The sequence below is a fragment of the Vipera berus genome (assembly GCF_964194415.1).
Source record: "Vipera berus genome assembly, chromosome: 1".
In the NCBI taxonomy this organism is placed as follows: domain Eukaryota; kingdom Metazoa; phylum Chordata; class Lepidosauria; order Squamata; family Viperidae; genus Vipera; species Vipera berus.
The window spans coordinates 137743706-137762350 of NC_138202.1; the positions used below are offsets into that span (position 1 = coordinate 137743706).

General features: G+C 37.4%; 1 protein-coding gene across 6 annotated transcripts in view; it reads left to right on the forward strand.

Annotated features, from left to right (window-relative positions):
- MGAT5 (alpha-1,6-mannosylglycoprotein 6-beta-N-acetylglucosaminyltransferase) overlaps nt 1-18645 on the forward strand; it is a 149193-nt gene that overhangs the window by 84547 nt on the left and 46001 nt on the right. For all 6 annotated transcript variants that reach the window (XM_081342046.1, XM_081342043.1, XM_081342044.1 and 3 more), the window contains exons 3-5: nt 7934-8101; nt 17139-17215; nt 18042-18131. In XM_081342046.1, the coding sequence (XP_081198172.1) occupies nt 7934-8101; nt 17139-17215; nt 18042-18131 (335 nt within the window). The remainder of the gene's footprint in view (nt 1-7933; nt 8102-17138; nt 17216-18041; nt 18132-18645) is intronic.

Here is an 18645-nt window from a genome sequence, read left to right on the forward strand (position 1 = left end):
ACAAGATTTCCCTAAGGTTGAATTTAGACTTTTGAAATTTAAGGAAAGTTGTGTGTTGCAGTAATTACATCTCTTTGTTCAGGGATGAATTTCAGTAGGGTATGAAAATGGGGAGGGGGGGGGAGAGAAGAGGAGGAACAGTACAAGCTAGTAAATGCCCAAGATTTAGCTAGTAACCAACTGGCTAAAGAATTATCATTAGGGAAGAGCAAGACAAGAGAAATTAATCTCCAATTCCTTAAATGTAGGTTTAAGTGGTTGTCCATAACAGGAAAGAAGAATCTTGCAGACTGTGGATATGAAGTTTCATTTATTTGCTATTTTTATAGAGAAATTTCAAAGTTTGGGAGACTTATATTTAAAAGCTGGCAATCAGCACTATGAGCTCAGCCTTTCCACTGTATTTTTTAAAAAGGTCAGGATTTAATTTTTGCCAGAGAGCTGCTGCTTTAAAAAAAAATCTTCCTTTTCCCAACCATATTGTGTAATAGCAGATACATAATGCTGCTAGGAGAGCAGCTAAAAATACATCACATAAAGAGCAAGAAACATTACGTGTTTAACTTCTTCCCCAATTGCTTTGATTTACACCCCATTTATGTAATGTATGTATATATGAATTAAAAATGTAAAATGAATGTTAAAAACAGAAATAAAAGTAATGCAACAATAGTATACATTATTTTCAGAAAACAGACATTTATACTATACTGACCTTCCCTAATTAGAGGTAGTCCTCAACTTACAACCATTCATTTAGTGGCCGTTCAAACTGAAAAAAGTGACTTATGACCATTTGTCACACTTACAGCCGTTGCAGCATCCCCATGGTCACGTGATCGAAATTTGGATATTCGGCAACTGGCCCATATTAATTAATTAATTAATTAATTAATTAATTAATTAATTAATTAAAAGACTTGTATGCCGCCCTATCTCCCGAAGGACTCAGGGCGGCTAACAACAATAAAATAAAATATTACTAACTTAAGAACTGCAGTGATTCACTTAACAATTGTGGCAAGAAAGGTTATAAAATGCGGCAAAACTTAATAACTGTCTTGCTTAGCAATGGAGATTTGGGTCTCAATTATGGTCATACGTCAAGGACCGCCTGTATACTGCAAAGGCTTTGGTAAGACAATATCAAAGTCTTTTAAGTAAGAATGAAGTTTAATAGAAGACTAATACAGTATATACTTCCTGGGGAAAGCCCCTCTTTCAACTACGGGATTTTTCATCATAAACACACATTTTGGCTATTTTCCTGCAGGCAATTATACTCTCTCAGATCCACTGGTCTCAGCAAAATCCAGCACCTACACTTTGGTTTCATACCGGTTGAAAGCTAATATAAATTGATCCAAGCCAAGAGTACATCTTCTACAAAGATGTACTTCTACAATCCTGGTTTAACTCGGGTGTTTCCAAACCTTCACAAGGTCCTGTATGGATTTTAACTCTCAGAATTTCTCCCTAGTGACCATGCTGGGTGTGAACTTCAGCTTCCTGGGAATTGAAGGTCACAATCCTGCAAAATTTCTAGATTGGGAATGGTTACATTTTGCTCTGTCTGATTTTTTTTTTTGGAATGCTTTTCAAAGGAGTCCTATCTAGAATGGATTTCTGTAAGCATCTCGTGTTTGAAGCATTCATTCATTCATTCACATATTGCCCATCTCATTGTCAAGCGATTCTGGGCAGCTATATCTGCCTTTTTCAGGAAGTGACTTGGGTAGCCTATCAGATGTTGGCATCAATATTACATTTTAGCTTGTTAAGCCATAATCAATCCCACTCTACCCAGAGGCAGGGCAGAATTTTTACCATCTTTTTGAAATCTGTTGAATTGGAAGGCGAGTCTTAATAACATCAGTTTTACTGTATATACCCTGCTCTAAATCTCAGATGACATTTCCCCATTGTTTCACGCAGATCCTAAAGATTTATAGGAGTAATCTCCACAAATAAATAAAAGATAAAAGAATTCATTTTTTCCTGAATGTTAGGACGCTTTACCTTCACATCCAATAAAGATGCCAGTGTTACCAGACATGTTAAGAAGCTTTTAGAATGAATAGAAATGTGTAATGTACTCATTTTGTCTACTTCCTGCAAAAGTTCTTTTACAAAACTGGTATAACATCAAAACATTTCTGCTGTTTTAAAGGCTTATTTAATACAGTATGGTATGTTTGCCATCTTGAGTTACATATGAAAAAAAAAGGTGGAATAAAAATAAAAAAATAATCAAAATATTTCTGCTGTTCTAAAGGCCTTCTTCATACAGCTTTTAGAATCTGTAGAAAACCACAGAGGTGACTTTAGAGAAACTATATGGTGATTGTTAGTAGACATGAATGTAGCCCAAAAAAGAAGAAAGTATAAGAAAGAAAGATTGTGCCACTTTGACTCCCTTTGCTATATGAGGAGGAGAAGGGGAAATGTTGCTAGGATTTAAAATTTCTACGGGCAGTTTTCAACTTACGAACACAATTGAGCTCACAATTTCTGTTGCTAAGCAGGACAGTTTTCGAGTGAGTTTTTCCCCATTTTGCAATCTTTCTTGCCATAATTGTTAAATCATTCCAGTTAAGTTAGTAACACGGTTGTTAAGTGAATAGGGCTTCCCCCTTGGCTTCGCCGGTTGGAAGGTGGCAAAAGCTGATCACATGACTCTGGGACACTGCAACCGTCATAAATATGTGTCAGTTGCCAAGCATCTGAATTTTGATCATGTCACCATGGGGCTGCTTTAACGGACATAATTGTGAAAAACGGTCGGAATACACTTTTTTCAGTTCCATTGTAACTTCAAATGGTCACTAAACGAATGGGGTATAAGTCGAAGGACTGCCTGTTTTATGGCTTATTTCAGTAAAGTAGAGTTCTGGAGTCCTAATATCCCTGTTACCTGACCTGGCCTATATCAGAGGGCTGGCAGAGTGCAACCAGATGCCAATGGATAATCCCCAAGCAGGAAATTAATAGAGCAGTGTCTCTGCATTTGCACTATAAGCAGTGTCCTCTGCATCCAAATTCTGTCTGATTATCCTTAGAAACTTTGAAATAAGCCAGTGATGGACTTTTATAATATATAAAAGGTAAAGGTTCCCCCGCACATGCGTGCTAGTCGTTTCCAACTCTAGGGGCCGGTGCTCATCTCCGTTTCAAAGCCGAAGAGCCAGCACTTGTCCAAGGACGTCTCCGTGGTCATGTGGCCGGCATGACTAGATGCCAAAGGCGCACGGAACGCTGTTACCTTCCTACCGGAGTGGTCCCTATTTTTCTACTTGCATTTTTATGTGCTTTCGAACTGCTAGGTTGGCAGAAGCTGGGACGAATAACAGGCGCTCACTCTGTTATGCGGCACTCGGGATTCGACCCGCCAAACTGCCGACCTTCTGATTGACAAGCTCAGCATCCTAACCCACTGAGCCACCGCATCCCTTACTTTATAATATATAGGAAGCTTTAATTTCACACATTTTGGATAGCAGAAAATTAAAGTGTAGGCCATTACATGGATTTATTTACATCAGTACACATCATTTCCATGATGTCACTATCTAAATTGGTGCAGACAACATTTGTGCAATGAAGTTGTGATTCAAACTGCAGTGAAGCTGTGGTTTGTTGCAAGTGAAATTTGTTGCACTGAAGCCTAGTAAAATTAGGTTTCACTGGATAATTTTTACAAAACTGTCATCTCTTCAAGATGCTATTAAAGGATTCAGGTTCTGCAAGTAATTTGCAAGTGAGAAACTTCTGATTATATTTAAAAAATCCCGAGTCTATCAAACAGCAGAAGTTACTGGATAAAAGCATTTTGTTGACACATTGCACTTAGCAAACTTTTGAAAGAGTAGGAGGATGTTAGAAGAATTTTGAAATAATGTCCCTTCTAGTATTAAGGAGTTGGAGGATACATTACAACAGTGAAGTTTAATTACTTTTTATGTATCCTCTTGAATTCTCTCTACATATTTTACTGTATTATGATTTTTGCGTCCACAGAGAATTTAGGAATTACTTGGACACACAGACAAACATAATGGCAGAATCAATAGCAATAGTACTTAGACTTATATATTCCTTCATAGTACTTTACAGCTCTCTCTAAGCGGTTTACAAATGTCAGCCTATTGCCCCCAACAATCTGGATCCTCAGAAAGATGGAAGGCTGAGTCAACCTTGAGCCAGTGAGGATTGAACTGCTGACATTGGGCAGAATTAGCCTGCATTGTAGCCACTGCACCAGTACAGCACAGCTCTAGAAACAGATACATTATTTTAAAAGTGGAACAATGAATATTGCATGAAGAAAGGGCCAGATTCTGTCCTAACAGTTTAATTTATCAAGCTTAAGAAAAAAAAATCATATTCATAATTGTACATAAAACAAAGACAGCCCTGTTGTCTTTCTATGTAACAGGTTTTTAAAAATAATTTTATTTAGTTCCTAATGTTTATTATCTGGGTATGCTATTTATCATCTTTATATTTTCTGTGTAGAGTTGATATTTATTCTTTAATTAATTAAACAATCAGTCAAAGTTTCTCTTAATAGTTTAAATGCCTTCTTGGCCCACTTTTCCAATGATATTAAAATAGTAAAATGAATCATTTATGAGACATCCCAGCATGATGGCAAGTAGAGGTAGTCCTCGACTTAACAACAGTTCATTTAGTGACTGTTCAAAGTTACAGCACTGAAAAAAGTGACTTATGGTTTTTCACACTTATACAACCATCGCACACTTACAACTCTGGTCATGTGATCAAAAGTAAGAAGCTTGGGAACTGACTCATGTTTGCAGTATCCTGAGATCATATGATCACCTTTTGTAACCTTCTGACAAGCAAAGTCAATGGGGAAGCTAGATTCACTTAATAACTTATAACTGAAGTAATTCACTTAACAACTCGGGCAAGGAAGGTCATAAAATGGGGCAAAATTCACTTAACAAATGTCTCAGAAATTTTGGGCTCAATTGAGGTCGTATGTCGAGGACCACCTATAATGAAATGTTACCTAAGAACATTTTTTGTTCGTTTTCTGTTTCTGCTTAAGATCATTTTAAATAAAGAAGCAAACTTATTTGCTCCTTCTGTATTTGGAACAAGAAGAATTGGGGGAGGGAGAGGGAATAAATATATTGATATATTATACAGAGCCATAATCTTTCATTGTCCAAAACCAGCTTGGAAAATGGTGCTTTCCTGCTCCTGAATGGGATCAGTGCCATTGTGTATAAAGTGTGTCCTGGATGTTCCTCTTGCTGTTGGTTTTCACTTTCTAACCTTTCTGTTTATTTTGCAAGAAGGCACCTGCCTCTTTTTAAAAACTAAGTAGTTCCCCTTGTTTTCTCTCAACAACTGTTCTTTTCCCCCATCCCATCTTATCATTACGAAATCTTACTTATTTGGCAAAAAGGAAAGACTGCAAAATCCTTGAACAGACCTGCCTACAGGTCAAGGCTAACCTGTATAGGTGCTGGTAATGACCTATAAAGCCCTAAATGGCTTGGGTCCGGACTATCTAAGGGAACACCTGCTGCCAGCATCATCTTCCCATCGTCCTGTGCACCCCCACAGGGAGGGCTTTCTTAGGGTACCGCCGGTTAATGAATGCCGGCGGGTTATTCCCAGGGGAAGGGCGTTCTCTGTGGGTGCGCCTGCCCTATGGAACCAACTACCCACAGAACTTAAGACTGCCCCCGACCTTCGCTCATTTCGCCGGGACCTGAAAACTTGGCTCTTCGATCTGTTTGGTCCAGACTGTGGGGTTGTTAATTTAACTGGGTTTTAGATTTACTCTTGGGGCTTGAATTTAATTTAATTGTTTTTAATTTTTTGTATTCATGGTTTTAACTCCCCTGTAAACCGCCCTGAGTCCTACAGGAATAGGGCGGTATACAAATCCAAATACCGGTAAATAAATAAACCTTCTTTCATATCTCCCTAAATATCTTTCCTTCTCTGAAGCTGCTCTTTAGAACAAGTGTCCCAATTGTTGCCTTGTCTCATTTCCTGACAAGATTCTGTGACCGCTGTGAATGCAATTGCTTGAAAGGTAGAGGCCACCATCCTTAGAAACAGGCCTGTTGCACTGCTTTTGTCAGTCATGTAACATTAGTGCTTGTTTTGTAAGGCATAATAGCTCTGACACCCTGTACCAAGAGTTACATTCTGATTCTCCTGCTAAATATTACATATTGGCTAGAATTCGTGCTAACTTGTCCTTGAACGGAATACATTTAAAGACTATTGATGTGCCATGTTTCTCTTCACAAGGGACAATCATTTATTCTTTTTGAACCTGAAAAGAAATTTCAGTAAGATAGCAGATGCTAAAAGCTGTTCTGGAAGCAAAAGGTTTTCTGCCTTAATTCTGTTCGGCAAGGAAAATTAAATATATTATTGAAAATGACATCCTGCCCAAATTTTAACTTCATCTGCCTTGTGGTTTCTTTAGCTATAATTTTGTTACCTATAATTGTCAGACTCTTGGTTCTGCAGATGAAGTATCCAAGAATGGGAATCCTGACAAGAAATTTTGCTTGTTAGAAAAATCTCCTTTGGGAAATTACAATTATTGTCAACATGAGTTTCTTAGAAAAAAAATCATTTCAAAAATGAAGTTATTTTTGTCAAAAGCTTAAAAAAATCAGAGACATATGAACTCTACCATTTCCATCACCCCTGTTATTGTAATGCACAGTGGCATTGAACAGGTAATTCTCACTTAACTACAATAATTGCTGCTAAGCTATAACAGTGATAAAAAGCACAGTGTTATGTGACCCTGCTGCTTAGTGTTGGCAGTTCTGGCAATCTCAGGTTACCGTCATTAAGCAGGGACCATGCAGGTTGTTAAGACAGGGCCTCATGTTATTACATTTTCCAAGTTTCTGCTAACTTCTCCATTGACTTTGTTTGTCAGAAGTCGAAAGGAGAAGTCACACAAATTGTAATCATGTGACCATGGAATGCTGTAACGGTTGGTTAATCTGGGCCAATTGCTGAGCAGCCAAATTCCCCTCATGTGTCCACAGGGTTACTGTGACGGATGGAATTTCAAGGACCGTTTTAACTATCACTTATTCAGCGCCATCACAAATTTGAACAGTTGCTGAATGAGTGATTGTTAAATGGCCACCTGTATTACCATCCGCTAGAGACAATTAATTGCTCACAAACTGGTAGATGACTTGAAAATAAATGAGTTAAAAACACGATTAGTAAATGTTTTATGTTCAGAGATATATGAAGTAACTTGTCTAGTAGGGCTGTGCAAAGCCTTTGAACGAGGTTCATCATGATTATGAGAGCATAAATAAAGCCCCTTTGAATTATGAAAGCAGCCATGTCTCCTTTATTTTAAACGGACCTTCATTTTGATTTGAAGAAAGCCAAGCAAAGTGGAAGCATATTTAGAGACAGCTGAAACCTGAAAACTGCATGCATGGAAAATAAGGAGCCTTTTTTAACTCTTAGAAAAGAAGGGCTTCATACATACTACTTCACATTCTGAAAAAAACTCTTCCAAAAACTTTGCACAACCCTATTATGCGCACATCAGTAGAATGAAATAAGTCACTGCTGTCACTGCATGATGAAAGGATTGGTGTTTGAATGTATAGTAAGAAATGGTACTATATTTGGTTCCGCTTCAAATAGTAAAGCTATGATTTTGTCACAATACATCACATATAGAAAACATGGATTGCCATAAATGATAATGCTGTCTGCACATGGTCTTTAGCCTCACATAAGTCAATAAAGTGAATTGGGGACTTCCAGGAAGTATAATAATTTGCTTCAGTAATACGTAATATCATTGCTTTGAACCGAATAAAATATTGAATAGTTCTTTGTTTTATATTTTCCTTTATAAAGCTAATTGGTTTTATTTGCTTTCCTGATTTAGATTTGAAGAAAACTCTTGCTGTCTTACTGGATAATATATTGCAGCGTATTGGGAAGCTTGAGTCTAAAGTTGAGAACCTTGTAATCAATGGCACAGGTGCAAATTCCACAAATAGTACCACCACTGCAATTCCTAGTTCGGGAGCGGCTGAAAAGCTGAATGTTGCAGGTAGGTCTGAAAACTCTTCGTTTCTGTCCTTTAATTATGAACTATATAGCATAATATAAAATAGTCTAAAAGTAGATTTTATTATTATTATTATTATTATTATTATTATTATTATTATTATTATTATTATTATTATTATTCTTAAAGGTTCAGGGAACGAGGGGAGGGGAGAGGAGGCTAATTAAGGATGGTTCCTCAATTTCAGTTCAGTGATCATTCTAAATTACAATAACATAGAAGGGAGTTACGACCTGGGTCCAAAGTTACAGCTGTTGCAGCACCTCACAGTCACATGATAAAAATTAGGGGTTTGGGCAGCGGGTAACTGTGATGATCAAGTCAGCAATAAGGGGAGCCTTTCCTGCAGATGGACCTGGCATTTAAAAGCAGTAGCCCAAAACCTGGGCCACTGTTTGTCTGCTGACTAACAGGTAAATAGTTTGAGCTCGGGGCCAGAACATGAGACAGATTAAGACATTAGGAGTGTGTTCCTTTTGAGTGGCTCACTCCCTTATTTCCCAACCATTGTATCTCCCCATATCCAACACCACTGAGATACAGTGCCCCACCCTATTCACCCCTCTAGTTTTCTTCGTCCCCCATCCTCAGCTTCCCATCTCAAGCTAAAATGAACCCCCCGCTCCAAACAACATACATCACAGCTAGAAGTAAAACCTGACAGCTGCTATAGCAGCACCTCTCAGCCTCCTCACTCATTTCTTCATCTGACCCCCTAATTAATCAGTAGAAAGAATTAATCAGTGGAATGGCTTGCCTCCAGAAGTTATGAGTGCTCCAACGTTGGAGTTTGTAAAGAAGAGATTGGACAACCATTTGTCTGAAATTGTATAGGGTTCCTACTTGAGCAGGGGTTTGGACGAGAAGACCTCCAAGGCCCTTCCAGTTCTGTTATTTGAATTGCTCTCAGCCATGCTGCAGGGAGCCACTTCCCCCTGGTTCTCATCCAGAGAAGAGGATCTAAGTACACTCTCCTCACTCTCATCCCAGGATCCCCAGAGAAACCTCTTCATAGTACAAAATCATGTTATTCAAAACAAAGTAGCCCAAGACTGGCTTCACACATAGCTGAGAAGATGAGGTGGCCATGCAAAACTTTCGGCAGCTGAGGAAGCCAAATACACTTCCTAGAATGCCACTGCCTCAGCCACTGGCCATCCACCATGTAGTGCAAATTCATGTAGTCTCCGGCATCCAAGAGTCCAGGGCTTCCATTGTCTGAAGTATAGACAGAAAGTCCAGCAGCAACCTATCATCCTCCACACTAATAGATCTTGCTGCTGGCCTTGATAGAGGACAGGAGAGCTTAATTTCTTTGCTGCCTCCATTATTGACGGGTCCTTGGTACTCTCTGAGCATGCTTGTTTTCTTGCAGACATTTCCTTAATCAAACTACGTAACATCAGTGCTAGTAAGGAGTGGGGTTCTTTTGTTCTTTTTTGGGCTGGATGATTGTCTCTTTTGTGTAGTCTGTAGATGTTGTTAATGTCTATGTGTCTATTGATGGCTTATTTGTCAGAGTGCTGGGCTTCTAGAAATTCCCTGGCATTTTTGGTCTTGGCTTGGTCTAGGATAGTCATATTTTCTCAATTGAAACTATGGTTAAATCTGTCTATATGTTTCACTTATCTTTACCATCTTGGATATTGATATAGTATATGAAAATAAGTCCTGGACTAAATATTTTCTTCTTAAAATGAAGATACGTTAAGGGGAAATACCTCATATCCATATTACTTAACAACAAAATAAAGCAGTAAATGATAGTTTGTTAAAGGACACGCTTCCTTGCTTCACTTTATGTTTGAATGGCCAATACAGGTAATATACAAATTGTAAGCATTTTATAAGCAAGTTGTGAGCAATTCTTATCTACAGGTTTGGAATTAAGCCAATGTAAAGATTTTTTTTCCATACCTGCTAATTTGTAGTCTATTAGTTCTTGGGCTTAAATTCAAAACATATGCTTTATAAGTATTTTGCTTCTGAGAGACTTGCAAGTCAAATATTTATCTTTGGTTTAAGGCATAATAATGTCTCTTAAGTAAAGACTGGTAGTGCTTGTTGGAAGTTGAATTTTCAACTAAAATATTTCAGTCATTTTCATTGTACATTCTGAAATACAAGCATTTGTTTCCTTTTTTGGTGTTGTTCCATAGTCTTTATCTATCCTATGTAAGTGGCAGATGCTTCTTTTTAGGCAAAAGTTGTTCAAAACTTCTCAAGCCAAAAGATGAAACTATATTATGAAATGCCTTCCAAAGTAATGTGAACCTGGCAGCTGTAATATTGTTTTAAAAAGTAATAAGGGCGTAAAGAATGAGCAACATTTTCAGTTTTGCATTGTATTTCCTCGGGGCTATCTCTCCCTAGTTACATCCTGACAGCTGTTACAGCTGTATGATTATTAAATTAATATCCTGCCTTTCATGTAGGATATAAATGCAGTGGGGAAATACATTTTATTCTCCCAACAACTTTGTAGGTTGGCCTATGAGACAGGGAGTATCCTAGTCCTAGTGTGACTCATGAGTTTCATGATTGGGTGAGCACTTAAAACTGTCTGTCTCTTGTTACAGTCCAACATTTGAATCACTATGTCACACTGTCATTCCCTTCTTTATTTGTTTTTTCCTTCCCAGCATGTGTGACATGTGGTAAGATACGCTCCTTCCTTGCATGTCATTTTTTCCCCTCCGCTCTTCTAATCACTCCTGTTATCTGTAATGGAATCAGGCCAGAATGACAGTCCTCAAGATCAATCATATTCCCATATCTCATGCACATTTGGTGAATATTGGGTGAAGATTTCCCTTGTCCAATTCTGTCTGTGCTCATCTCTGTTTCTTGGCTGATGGAGCCACCTGTCCAATGACATTTTCCATGGTCATGTGGCCAGCATGACTATGCGCCAAAGGCACATGGAATACTGTTACCTTCCCACCAAACTGGTACCTATTTATCTACTTGGATTTGCATACTTTTGAAACTATTAGGTAGGCAGGAACTGAGGGAAGTAATGGGGGTTCTCCCCGTTGCACAGCACTCGGGACTGGGCTGTCAGTTTTCCAGCTGATAAACTTAAAGAGTCTTTAACCACTGAGCCATCACACGTCCTGGGACCAAATCATAAATCCAATGAATAAGAAGCTCTACTTAGAAGCTTAGCAAAGCTTAGGAGGAGAAGCTGCTGGTGGACAGAGCTAATTTCTACACAGGTAGGAATCCCTAAAATGTACGGCATCATAATGGAACAGCCTAAAGCAGGGGTAGGCAACCTCGGCTCTTTTATGACTCATGGACTTCAAGTCCCAGAATTCCTGAGTCAGCTGACTCAGGAATTCTGGAAGTTGAAGTCCATGAGTCATAAAAGAGCCAAGGTTGCCTACCCCTGGCCTAAAGAATACTAATAAAAGAATTCAGGAAATAGGGAACTTTGAATCTCAGTGACTTTAATGGGAATTTATTTTATGCTTTGTGATGTGGAGACAAGCTGAAACAGTAAAGAGGATAGTATCCTATTTATCTTTTCTGCTTTGGCAGGGCTTATCCACACCTGGGCTACACCAGGGAAAGGAGGAGAGTTATCATTATATTTCTAAGAGTTTTTGAAGATTTGCAACACAGAGAAAGGAATTGACATTTGTGATTTCCCTCTGCCTGGTGGTTTTTTTAAGGTTTATTTTCTTGAAAGTTTAGAAATGGTATATGTCAGTCCAAAGAGAATCTGGATAATTTATCAACTTGTGCTAGAAGTGGATGGCCAGAGAGGCACTGTAGGAAATGGGGAAAAGGGAAATCTTATTGTTTCTCCCAGCTTGTGGCAGAAAACCAGTTTGGAAGAAAAAAGAGGAAACTCTTAAGGAGTAATTGTTTTAAAAATTATGAATGGAAATAATGTTAATTGCATTAAAGCAGTGGTCTTCAAACTTGGCCCTTTTATGACTTGTGGACTGAGGAATTCTGGGAGTTGAAGTCCACAAGTCATAAAAGGGCTAAGTTTGAAGACCCCTGCATTAAAGGATATTGATTTTTGATTTTTCTTTAGAAACATGGTTGTTCTTCTGTGTAGCAAAGTATAATTGTTATGGCCTCTGTCCTATTTACCATGTCTCAACAATCTTTTTTTCCCTTGGTTTCTTGATTTCTGTTTGTTTTTTACTTGTCAGTCAGTTTGCTCATTATTTTCCTGGTTGCCACAAAGTAAAAAAGGAGCGTGGTTTGATTCAGGTTTGTGCTGCATCTTGCAATTGGGTGCTGTTGTAATTCAGGTTTAATTAAGAGGGAAATTATGCCTAATTTTTCTTTATAAATAAAATCACTATGTTGTGTTAGTTATGATACATTTCATTTTCTTAAAATGATGACATTTAAGTGTGGTGTATTTAATGAACTTTTCTGGCCTTCTACTAGAACTGTGCAGCAATCTGGGAGGGAATTATTTGGAGCCTGAAGTTGGGGTCAGTGGACAACCCAATTTATCACAATGTGTAATGAGATTCTGCGTGGATCTTGGAGTCATATATTTCTAAAGGCATTCAGATATCTAGATTTTTAAAATGGTTAAATAAAGATTAAACATTCTGATAGATAGATAGATAGATAGATAGATAGATAGATAGATAGATAGATAGATAGATAGATAGATAGATGATAGATAGATAGGATATATAGGATATAGGAATGCAAGATAAAATACATTGCATTCCCAACAATTTTTCCACAGGGTACTGTGGAACACGTTCAGCTAAGAATTAATGACAAGCTTAACTCGAACTCACTCACTTCTTTAACAGTTGCATCACAGCATAGGCATAGCAGGAAAGGAAGTGTCAGAGGCCCAGTTGCTGATTTTATTCAGATCTTGATTGTGGAATAAAGATCTGAATAGAATAACCTAAACAGTCTGTTTCTGATATGTTGTGCTCCATGTGAGTTCATTATTTGTAAGGTTTTCTGATTTTTTTCCTTTTTCTTGAGATGAACACATCATTTCAAACTATGCATCTTGGGAGGATGGTGGGGAAAATAGATGATTGTGATATATTTAACTTATTAAGGGAACAAAGAAGGTGGGATGAAGTGGACAAATTAAGCCTGTCTCTGTCAAGATATATGAAAAATAATCATTGTTTTGTTGAATTTTTTTACATAAGTTCTTGTGCTCTTTAAACTGTATAGAAAGTAAGGGTGTGTTGAGTGAAAAAAGAGAGAGATTTCTGTCCTTAAAAAAAAACCTTGGTGATTATTATAAAGAGACTTTACACTTACTTTCTTCCGTGACAGAAAAATGAGTCTGCTGCAGACTTCTTGTTGAATTATTTACAGATCATCTACTAAGTGACAGGCATAGAGCTCAGCCAAATTAGTAATTATATATAGGTTTTCCGTGTTTTCTAAAATGTTAGCTGTCCAGATTAAGTTAATTAGGCACAGGCTTAAAGGGGATTGTCTTAATTACTCTGATAGTCTTGGCAGTTATCATGGCTACTACCAAGGTCTGCTTTCTCTCCTGCTATCCCTGTAGTTCCAAGGCCTTTAGCATCCATAGATTTGTCTTCTATAACCTGGATATCAGATATACTGATGTAGCAGTTGCCAGAAATACTATGGTACTGTGACACTGCCTAGAAATTTTGGAAGCTACAGTGCAATCATATCTGGATATACCAGTTTGGTATATCCAGATATCATAATTCTTCCGTTATGAAGTAATCCATTTGTGTCAGCCACTTGAGCTTTGACATAAGTAAATAAGTTACACTTGAACTTAACACAAACATGTTACCTTCTTGATTTTATTTATTCTGCTTTTATATTACTACATTCAGTGAGGACTCACGGTGGTTTTAATACTATATAGTAAAACAACCACACAACCATCAAATAAAAGCGGTGTATGATTAAAAATGTACTATTGGACATAATCAACCAACAGTTATTTTAACTGTTAAAATAATCTTTTGAACAGTTTTTTTTCACAGTACCAGGATATTTGGAGATAGGTTGCTATATGGCTTTCTATGGAAAGGTTGTTCCAAAGGGTTGGAGCCATAACTGAGAAACATTGGCTTCAATCTTTAAAAATTCCCTGCAAAGGTAGCCCTTGATGTCCTACACAGGATGTCCAGAACAGGTGGACGGGTACTACTTAAAGGAAATAATCCTGCAAGTACCTGGGCACCAAACCCTGTAAAGATTTATAGGTCAAAACCCCGTACAAGTAGTTCTCGGCTTCCAACAGTTCATTTTTTATTGAAGTTAAAATGGTGGTGAAAAAAGTGAGATGACTGTTTTCCATACTTACGAGCATTGCAGCATTCCCATGAACAAAATTCAGACTCTTGGCAACTGGTTCATCTTTATGACTGTTGCAGTTGTCCCCAGGGTCATGTGATCATCCTTTGCAGCCTTCTGACAAGCAGAGTCAATGGGGAAGCCAGATTCACTTAACAAATGTGTTAGTAAATTAACAACTGCAGTGGTTCACTTAACAGCTGTGGCAAGAAAGGTCGTAAAACGACCTGTTGTAACTCACTTAACATGTTTTAATTAGCAACAGAAATTTTGGACTTCAATTGTCATCCTAAGTCGAGGACTACCTGTACTTTGAATCATACTGTGATAAGATAAGATAAGATAAGATGATAAGATAAGATAAGATAAGATAAGATAAGATAAGATAAGATAAGATAACCTTTATTGTCATTTTTTTTACTGTGGGTACAACGGCACACATCAAAAATGAAATTTATTTGCCCACTTTCAAAGTGAACACATACGTGACACACATACATGGACATCCTATATACAATATATGTATAGACCCACACCCCTTCATACACATAGCAAATAAATATTAAACACTGTCCATCTTGAATATATAACAGAAGGAGGAAGCTTGAGAATTCACAAGTTTTAATGCTGTATGGAATGAATGGCTGAATCTGGATGTTGTGCTTCGGATACCACAAAGCCTCCTCTCAGAAGGTAGCAATGAAAACAGGCCATGAAGAGGACGTGTAGTGTCCCAGACAATCTTACGGACCCTGATCAAGCAACACTTCTCTGCTATGTCTTGGATGGGAGGGAGGGAACTGCCAAAGATCTTTTCAGCCATCTTCACCACTCTCTGCACCGCCTTCCTGTCTGAAGCAATGCGTTAACATTGCATTGAAATAGAAGCTCTTCACAGAGCTGGCTGCTGCATTTTGCACCTACCTCCAAATAACCCTGCAAAGTCAGGCATGGGCTGTTTCAGGCATCTCCTCCAGGAATGGATGCAGGAGATAAGACTGGTATGGTTTCCACCTCCCTATCTGGCAATAGCTATGACTTTACGAGGCCTCCCGAGATCTGGACCTGCTCCATCAGGAAGTCTTCAATTTGTGTATTGTCATCTTGTTCCTGTTGCAAGTTCAAGATAGTAGAAACACCAAGCAAGTTGCATGTACATAAATTCCATTTAAAGAGTGCTTCATTATAAAAATAAGCTTTTTTATTAAAAGGAAACATGAGTTAACACTTTTTTTTACTTCCACAGCTATCTTCTCTCATCTTCCCAACCCCATGGTATATTTAAATATTTATTTATATTTATATAAATTTATATATACTGTATTATATATATGTTTATATAATTATATATTTAAGAGCTTAAAAAGGTGATTCCAAATATTTGGGTTGACGAGAGTTTTCACACTTCAGTAACTGTCAACAGAGCTACTATTAATAGAGCAAACCAAAATTAGATATTACAGGGCTACAGAGAAACGTTCTGCTGAAAAAAGTATTTTAAGAATAGAGTTTGGTGCAGCGGATTATTGCTTCTTTACCGTAGTTATTGCTACACAAGGATTGAAATAGTCTTATCTGCCTGCTTTAGCTATTGTTTGCATCACATTTTCTGTCTCAGTTCAGACCACCTAGTTCCTGGTGTTACATGATTTATCAAGCATTCCTGCTAAGCAGAAGGATACATGGCTATAAGCTAATCATGCCTACTCCGAACTCATTTCCATATCATACAAATTAACAGAATCCATATGATAGGGATTGAGCTTTGTCATGTGTAACAAATATAACCGCTAAAAACTTGCCTAAAGCCCTTGGGGGCCCATCAAATTATATCAATGTCTAGTGATAAATCATTATAATAGATTTTTTCTCATTGTCAGGCTAGGGGGAAAAAGAACTGTTTATCCAGATGAGCTAAATAAAGTGGTCTGACTGTGACAGTGGGGTCAGCTTCTCATTACCTCACTATAAAATTTCTGCCCAGTCAATACCAGTACAAGAGTGGCACAAAGTATATCTTGGTTTACTGTCTTGTTTGTTGTCATGGCAACCTTGAATTCCTTAGTTATTCTGGTTAAAGTTGTCATAACATGAAAGTTGCTATCGAAAATTGTTAGGCTGGGAATCTTCAATATGTCCAACGGGTTGCCAGAATTTTGGAATCTCATCTGAGTTGAATAACAAAATGAGAGAAGGTTTTGGATCCTATGGTTCTTACTAATATCCACTTCTGTCTGTTTTTACATATGTAATAAAGTACTTTTTTAAATGGATATATCTGTTGGGAAATCTCATTTTAATTTTAATGGGTTTTGAGCCTTTATCTAAATTTCTTACTAAAATTGTCATCCAGACCTTTGACTTCCATTAGCTAATTGAATGATAGCTGTACTTTAGTTTAACGAATAGGTTAATTGCATTTCTGGTTAAAAAGTTAGTTGTGCTTAATTATAAATGATGAACAATTATTTCCATTAATTCTTAATAACCTCTCATGTCTGAGCACATTTGATGCACATTCCATTTATTATTCCCTGATTTCGTGGCCCTTTTCCAATTTCCCAGCAGAGAGATGAGGAAGAAGACAGTGCTGCATTTTTAGAATTCGATTAGTATCACAGTGATGATTCATCCTCACAGTCAGTTGAGGTGGAAAAAAATGCTAATCTATTCTCATGTGTTTAATATTATGTATTACATTGTGTTAATTTTTCTTCTTCAGATCTCATTAATGGAGCCCAGGAACAGTGTGAATTGCCTCCTATGGATGGTTTTCCTCACTGTGAGGGCAAAATAAAAGTAAGCCTCATCTATTACACCATTTTTCTGGATGTATTCATTCTCCTATGTTTTAATGATCCCATTTCATCTGGCAATCTGTTAATTGATCAAAAGACAGGTGGAAAAAAATAATTTTCTCTTAGCAATAGGTTAGATTATGTGAGCATGGTGACTGAAGCAAAGTATCCACTAATTCATAAGTTATTGATCCAGATGTCAAAAATAATGCTGCAGAACTCTTTATGAAGATGTTGAGTAGTAACATGTTGCAGGTTGCAGTTATATATGAAGGGCAAGGATAAAAAGAGCTTCTCTACGTGGGAGACGGGTGGTTAAGAATTTTGATATAAAAAGATAGATAGATAGATAGATAGATAGATAGATAGATAGATAGATAGATAGATAGACAGACAGACAGACAGACAGACAGACAGACAGACAGACAGACAGACAGACAGACAGACAGACAGACAGACAGAGTACATACATACATACATAAAAATCTAATAAGTTTCCAGTCTCATTTACCGGTACAAATCTGGTGGGATGAAAACTCCATATAAAAATGTAAACTTCATGCTACATAGATGGATAATGATCATGGTCTCGGTGATTGTAGAAATAGGGAAATAGTTTTGACCAGTAGTAAAATTCCTACAAATTATATGAATTATCCTTATAATTGAAGCTTGCATTGACCTTGTTGATTCAAAATGCTGTGGGAGCAGCCACCTGAAACTTGGTTAAACTGTGTAGTTAGAATTGTATCCTAGGTTCATAAGAACCGTAACCTGTTGTTTGAAGGTATATGCATTGTTATTATTATTTGTTCTTTCCTTTTTAGTGGATGAAAGATATGTGGAGATCTGATCCTTGTTATGCAAGTTACGGTGTTGATGGGTCCACATGCTCATTCTTTATTTACCTCAGTGAGGTCGGTAAATTTTTATTTCAACCAATACATTAAGATATGGTGAACTTTTGTCTCTATCTGAATGCATCTGATAAACTGATTGTACTGTGTAAAAACTTGGAATATAAAAAATTGCTAGTCTTTAAAGTAGAAAAGGGTTTTTATTGCTTATGCTGCAAGAAAATATTCCTATGAAAATGACTCTAAGCCTTATTAATTTAATAGCATGAAAGTACTGAAAGTTTTCAGTTTGCCATGCAAATTTCTTTCCCAGAGGAAAATGACATCTTCTCTTTTCAACTAATTATAACTTGTCAATATTTGCACCCCTATAAACTGTGTTTACTGCCAGACAGAACTCTGCCAGTCTTTGAGGAAATGCTTTGCTTTCATGAAGGCTCACTTTTTTTCCCCAATGTGGCCCCTTTATTTTTGCAGCATCATAAAACAGCCACCTTCCTTTGTCTGCTACAGCTGTCTTAGCCAGCTGAAAGTGCCGAGTGGAATACAAGTAGTCCTCAACTTATGACCAGTC